This window comes from Pelophylax lessonae (genome assembly GCF_965119305.1).
Source record: "Pelophylax lessonae genome assembly, chromosome: 3".
Taxonomy (NCBI): Eukaryota; Metazoa; Chordata; class Amphibia; order Anura; family Ranidae; genus Pelophylax; species Pelophylax lessonae.
The window spans coordinates 511,081,128-511,087,563 of record NC_138770.1 but is presented as its reverse complement, the minus strand read 5'-3'; the positions used below and the strand labels follow the sequence as shown (position 1 = coordinate 511,087,563).

The following is a 6,436-nucleotide window of genomic DNA, read 5'->3' as shown; positions in this document are numbered from 1 at the left end:
CAGTTCATGCTCATTTGTCTAACTTTGAATATTATCACTGATTATCTCCTATCATCCATTTTTGGTATATATCTGATTCTTATGAGAAATTATTGTTTCAGCCCCATACATGTGAATTTGTGGCCAGCCAATCGAGAACAATCCACCTTTAACATATGCTTTTAATTGTTTATGTTTTTAATGCTGTACATTCAAGTATAATTGATTTTAAAGTTGTTGTCCTTCCATGAACTGGTTGCTTTCAGCTCTGGTTCCAAATCCTTTTTATCCCGAGGCATTCCCCTTTTGTTCCAGCTGCGGTGAATCACTAATTAACTGAGCTAGATATAAACCTTGTAGAGTCCACGGCTCTCCAGCACCTGAGGAAAGAGCGCGCCGGGTACATCGACCCCGCGCATGCTCAGAAACGCGTCGTGCCTGCCGTTCCTTTGCTGTTTGAACTCACCACCCCTGGTGACGGGAGAGCGTCCATCCATCCACGGAACCTTGCAGCCGCCGGTCACTTCCATCTGACCGCTCATCGTACACTGAGGCGGGAGGCTGCCGGCTTTTTTTCCTCCCATTAAACATCTACTCAGCCATGGACGGCGCTTTGGATTGGACATCACCACCTCCCTCCCCCCAGAGGATGCTTTAAAGATCTGATGATGTTACACAGCCTGACTTTCACTTATGTCTTGTGAGTTACTACACACATTGCTTCTTATGTATTATTAAACTGTCTACACTTAGAGCGCTTCTCCTTTTTGTTTTTTTGTTTTTTCCAAAGACATGTTGGTGGCTTTCTTCTTCCTGGGGCTTGTCACAATGGTTGTCTGGTGACCTTCTTCCACCTCCACGATTTCCTGCTCCTCATCTGTCCCAGATCTTTCGCTCTGAGAAGCTGCCATGTCTTGTCCCTCTGCCATGATTTCTCCCACAAGCCCCCGAAAGAAAGAAGAGGCGGGGCCTGTACATGGTATATAACGCACGTGCGCATTGCACGAATATGCAGCGACTTTTTGGGACGTAGGAAAGTCTATTCGTGCAGAGAACGCTGAACACACATCCCTGAGGTAAGTTCAAAATGCTGACTCTCCATTGCATATTTCACTGTTTCTACGGAAATACTGTGTTATAATGTAAATATATGCTATTTTATTACTGATAGAAGTCCTTTTGCAGTATATGAGCTGTTCAAAAAGGATAAAAATTAGACCTCACTCCTGTCCAAACTTATCTCAGTCACGATTCATGGCACATGGCTCATCCATTATATGAACAGGCTGCATGAAACTTTCATATCTTGTTAGTTCTATTGTCTTAAGTATTATTTATTCTTCTTATTTAGTCATTATTAATGTGCAAAATCATTATGTGTTATATTTTACACATGTATAACAAGGCTTTGCAAGGTAACTTAGTAAAATATATATATATAATTTTTTTTTTTTTTAAAGGAAAATGCCTCTCACATTCACATCTACTGAGTTCCTTCCCCAATTCATTGATAAATACAGAGAATTTTCGTGCTTATGGGATGTGAAATCCAGGGATTATTCTAACAGATATAAGCGTGATGAGGCCATCAAAGAACTAAAGGAGCTATGTAAAGAGGTTTGCAAAGATCCAACTGACCTATATGTAAAGCACAAGATTGCTAACTTGCGGACTGTTTTTAAAAAGGAGTATAAAAAAATACAAGCGTCCAAGAAATCTGGAGCAGGGGCTGATGATGTCTATGTCCCACGTTTATGGTACTTCAAAGACCTGATGTTTCTTGCTGACACAGATGATCCAAGAGAGTCCCATTGCACTCTGCCACCAAGTGCTGCATCAGACTCCAGTTTGATATCTGACCCAGAAGCAGAGGAAATGTCACAGACACAGACTCAGACACAGGTATATCCAAATTTTCGTTTAATTCACAATGTTTTTTCTTTGGGGGGGGGGGGGGGTTGGAGGGCCCAATGAAACAACTATAGGGTCAGGGGTCCTTCTGCCTCATGTGCCAGTCATAGTAGAATGTAACAAAAACTAGAATAAAGAATACTCGTATATTGTATATGATTTATTAAGCTGTCTTTATTTAGAGCAAGTCATTTCTTACAAAATATAATACATATGATTATATGCGATCCTGCCATGCAACTGCACCACTACCCATAAAATAATCTGTGTAATGAATGCGATTTTGACGTGCATTTGCAGTTGGTAGCCTAGGCCTTGCAGGAGCTAAATTTACCATGCCACTGCTGTCATTTCGCCAATCACCTGGCACAATTGTGCCACTGGTAAGATCTTCAATATCAACTGCAGTTGATGGCATATATGACACAGTTGTGCTTCTTAAATAATTGTGTAACATACAGCAGCACTCCACTATTATGTCAATTTTTTCAACTGTAACATTAATGGCGGTGTGGAAAATGCGGAATCTGCTGGCCATGATCCCAAATGCATTTTCTACCACCCTTCTCGCCCTAGACAATCTATAATTAAAGATTTTCTGGGGAGCAGTTAAATTGCGCAAGGGATAGGGTTTCAACAGGTGTTCATGTAAGGCAAATGCATCGTCCCCAATGAACACAAAATTAAGGCCCTCAACTGTCTCACTGGAAGATGGAAGATGCAACATTCCTTCTTTTAATCGATGCATAAATGGACTGCGCTCTATCACACCTCCATCCGAGTTTCTTCCATTTTTCCCTATATCCAAGTACATAAATTCATATTTGGCATTCACAATTGCCATTAGAATTATGCTGAAGAACCCTTTATAGTTGTAAAAATAGGATCCTGAATGTGCTGGTGGTGTAATTCTCACATGTTTCCCATCAATTGCGCCACTACAATTGGGGAAATTCCACATGTCCTGGAATTCTTTGGCAACTTCTTTCCATTCTTCAGATTTAGAAGGAAACTGTTGGCAAGATAGAAAAAAATTAAAACATGTTTTAATGATAATTAGTGATCATATTTTCTTCTTAATTTTTTTTTTTTCTATAGGATACACCAAGCCCAGTATCAGAGCAGCCAGGAACATCAACTCAGAGAACTCAAAGAGGAAAGAAGAGAAATCTCGACTACGATACTGCCAGTTTGCTGAAGGATGCATCATCTATCATGAAGCAGAAAGATGATGAATGTGATGCTGTGGGTCATCTGGTTGCACACAAATTACGGAGAATGTCCATGGAGCAACGAGACATTTGTGAAGCTTTAATGCATAAAATGATTGCCATTGGACTAAAGGGCAATCTTACACCTAACACAGATATAATAGGGTATCAGGGATGTACATCTCCTCCACCTGTAACATCTGCTCCACCTGTAACATCTGCTCCACCTGTAACATCTGGCCAATATTGGCACCCAAATATGTCTCAATCACAGGGAAACCCAAGCTGGTCAGTGCGTCCTGAACCACCTCAAGGTTCTTGGTTTCATGGCCCCCAATACACAAATCTGTAAAAGAAACTTCTAGATATGTTGCTCAATATTATTGCATTTCTTTGGTGTATTTGTTCCTTTTTTATTGGTTATTGTTTAAGAATTATATATTTTCATAATAATAAATTGGAAATGGGTATGTATTGATTTAAGAAAATACAAACTTTTTCAGACAACCGTGTACAGGAAGTTACATATTTTTTAATAAAATTGATGTACTCACAAAATTTGACTTATGTTTGCAGTAATATTCTTACTAATTTAAGTTGTAATTTTTATAATTACCTTTAAATACTGTGGCTGGAGCACCTTCACTATGGACTGACACATCTCAGGTATGATTCTTCCCAAGGATTGGGCAGAGATTCCAGTGGTGAACTTCAGGTCTTCATAAGACCTGCCTGTTGCCAAAAAACGCAGGGTTGCCATGAGCCTCTCCTCTGCACTAATAGATTTTCTCATGCAGGTGTCCTGTTTGGTGATATGTGGCTGCACAAGAGCTAATAGCATGTCAAAGGACTGCTGGGTAATCCGCAAATAATTACGGTAATCCTCAGGATTATTTTCTCTGAGGTTTGTTAGCAGGTTTACATGTGAAAATTGCTCTCGTTGCATGAGCCAGTCTTTGGCCCACACTCTGCTCTTCCTTCTATTTTTCTTCTTTTTCTTCTCCTCCTCCAAAGCAATCAATGCAATAACCATTGCTGCCATTTTCTGATTCCTATTATACCTCTTGAATGGCATTTTATTGCTGAGAATAGTCGTATGCTGTGGCGAATGATTGCTCTGTTCGCAAATGACACGATCCGACTTTTAACTGTAGGGGGAGTGCCCAGTGGAGGTGTGGTTAAAAGGTCAAGACAACATTGCATCACTTCCTATACTGGCAGAAGGAAGAAGTGTTTTGTCGTACGATTTTCGAATCACATTGATGGTACACTCGATGATGTGCACGACTGGCGCTTGCGTTTATCGAACGACAAATCGTACGAAATTCGAAACGTGTATGGCCTGCTTAAGTCCCAAAATATCCAACTCAAATATCAATATCACATAACGTGCTGCACGTGCCACGTGCGCGCAGTGCATTATGCGATCTTGAATTTACGACGAAGAAGCACATTTGTTTGTTTACCTTTTTCAGTAATGTCAACTTTTAAAAATATATAAAATCATGAGGCATCCCAGTCCCAAACTGTATTTTTTGGGCTACATCAGAGTCAGCCTTCTTCACCTCAGGGTCTCCCACTTTAACTTCAGAGTCAATCAAATAGGAGTCCCCATCACATAAAATCCCCCTATTTACATCAGTCTCTCTCTTCACACCATAGCCCCCTCGCTTCACACTAGAGTCCCCCTTTACATTAAAGTCCACCTGTTCACATTAGCATTCGCTTTCTTCAAATCAGAGTCCTCACCATTCACCTTAGAGCCTCCCCCCATTACATTTGAGTTCAACCCAATAAGATTAGAGTTCCCACCATCACATCAGCGTTTCCCCCTAACATCAAGTTTGAGCCTAAAGTGACACTAAACTCTAATTAAAAAATAAATATATTTAATTACTTATTTTTCAGCCTCCTTAAAATCTCAAAATTTCTTTTTCATGCTCTCTTGCTCGCTCCTAATATGGACTGTGAACTATGGACTGTGGGAAATGTGGTAAGCTTAGAACAGTGCACATGACGACATCTATAGTGCACTGCTCGTTAAAAATGGAAGACAGGGAAAAGGAGAAGTTTGGGAGCTCACATAGGATGTTACAAGAGGGCAGAAAAACACAGTAAGAAACAATTTCATGAAAAATAGATTACAGAAACATTAAATAATGGATGTGTATGGATGTGTATGGATTATTTTTGGAAAATAAGGATAATGCTTCGTGTCATTTTAAGTTTTCATTACCTTAGCATGTATCTATAGATTGTTGCTTTTAAGCAAAGGTTTTGTCAGGTGTTTTGCTGTCTGTGTCCAAAATGGGAGATTTGGGGGGGAGGGGCTTTGCTAACACATAAGGCTCATGCATCTTGGGGGGGTGGGGTGCAGTTTGGCATGTTCACCCTGGGCTCTAGATGACCTTGCACTGCCAGAAACACAAGGTTTAAAGATAACACAGGACATCCCCAAGATAACTCAAGGTCACCCCTAATGCTTCTCTCCTAGGGGATTTTGATGTATAAAAAGAAAATGTCGGTATGACACATTAAATAATTCTCCTACCCTTCAGAAAGCACGGGAGAATGTTACGTAATAAAAGATAAAAGTAGATAAAGGTCCCTTGTTTCAATAGATAGTGGCAATCAATTACCTTTTTTTTCCTTTTGCCAAAAATAAATGGAGAAATATTTAAACTACTGGCAGTACCCAGTCAGTTTAGAAGGGCTTTATTAGAGCTGGTTCATCAGCATCTGTTGGGGGGGGGGGTTACCTAGCTCAGGAAAAGACCTAGAATTAATTCTCCCAAGATTCTTCTGGTCGGGGATGGATAAAGAGGTTAAAGAGTATTGTGAATCATATCCTATTTCACTGCCCCATTACTATGGCCCCTTGGTAGCTTTGCTCATCATTGAGGTGTAGAGTTGAGCGAACACCTGGATGTCCGGGTTCGGGGGGTCCGGCCGAACTTGAAAAAAAAAGTCCGGGTTCATGACCCGGACTTAACCCGAACTTGACCCTGATCCCGAACCCCATTGAAGTCAATGGTGACCCGAACTTTTGAGCACTAAAATGGCTCTAAAAAAAACATGGAAAGGGCTAGAGGGCTGCAAAAGGCAGCAAAATCTTGTTAAGAGCATGGCAAGTGCTCTGCAAACAAATGTGGATAGGGAAATAACTTAAAATAACAGAAAAAAACAGAAAAATTAAAAATAATCATCTTGATCTAGGAGGACGAGGCCCATATGGAGAAGGAGGTTGAGGTGGCGGTGGATGTGACGGTGTAGGTGGAAGCGGCGGTGGAGGAGGAGGTAGCCAACACTGGTTTTTGTTTTTTATTTTATTTCTT

At 40.6% G+C, this 6,436-nt stretch overlaps 1 protein-coding gene across 1 annotated transcript; it reads left to right on the top strand.

Moving 5' to 3' along the window:
- Nucleotides 1-1,443: 1,443 nt before the first annotated feature.
- Nucleotides 1,444-5,683, top strand: LOC309550606 (uncharacterized protein; the record flags this gene model as incomplete). The annotated part of the gene is made up of 3 exons (XM_082250949.1): nucleotides 1,444-1,881; nucleotides 2,989-3,312; nucleotides 5,660-5,683. The coding sequence occupies 3 exons, from the start codon at nucleotides 1,444-1,446 to the stop codon at nucleotides 5,681-5,683; spliced, it is 786 nt and encodes a 261-aa protein (XP_082107075.1).
- Nucleotides 5,684-6,436: the final 753 nt, after the last annotated feature.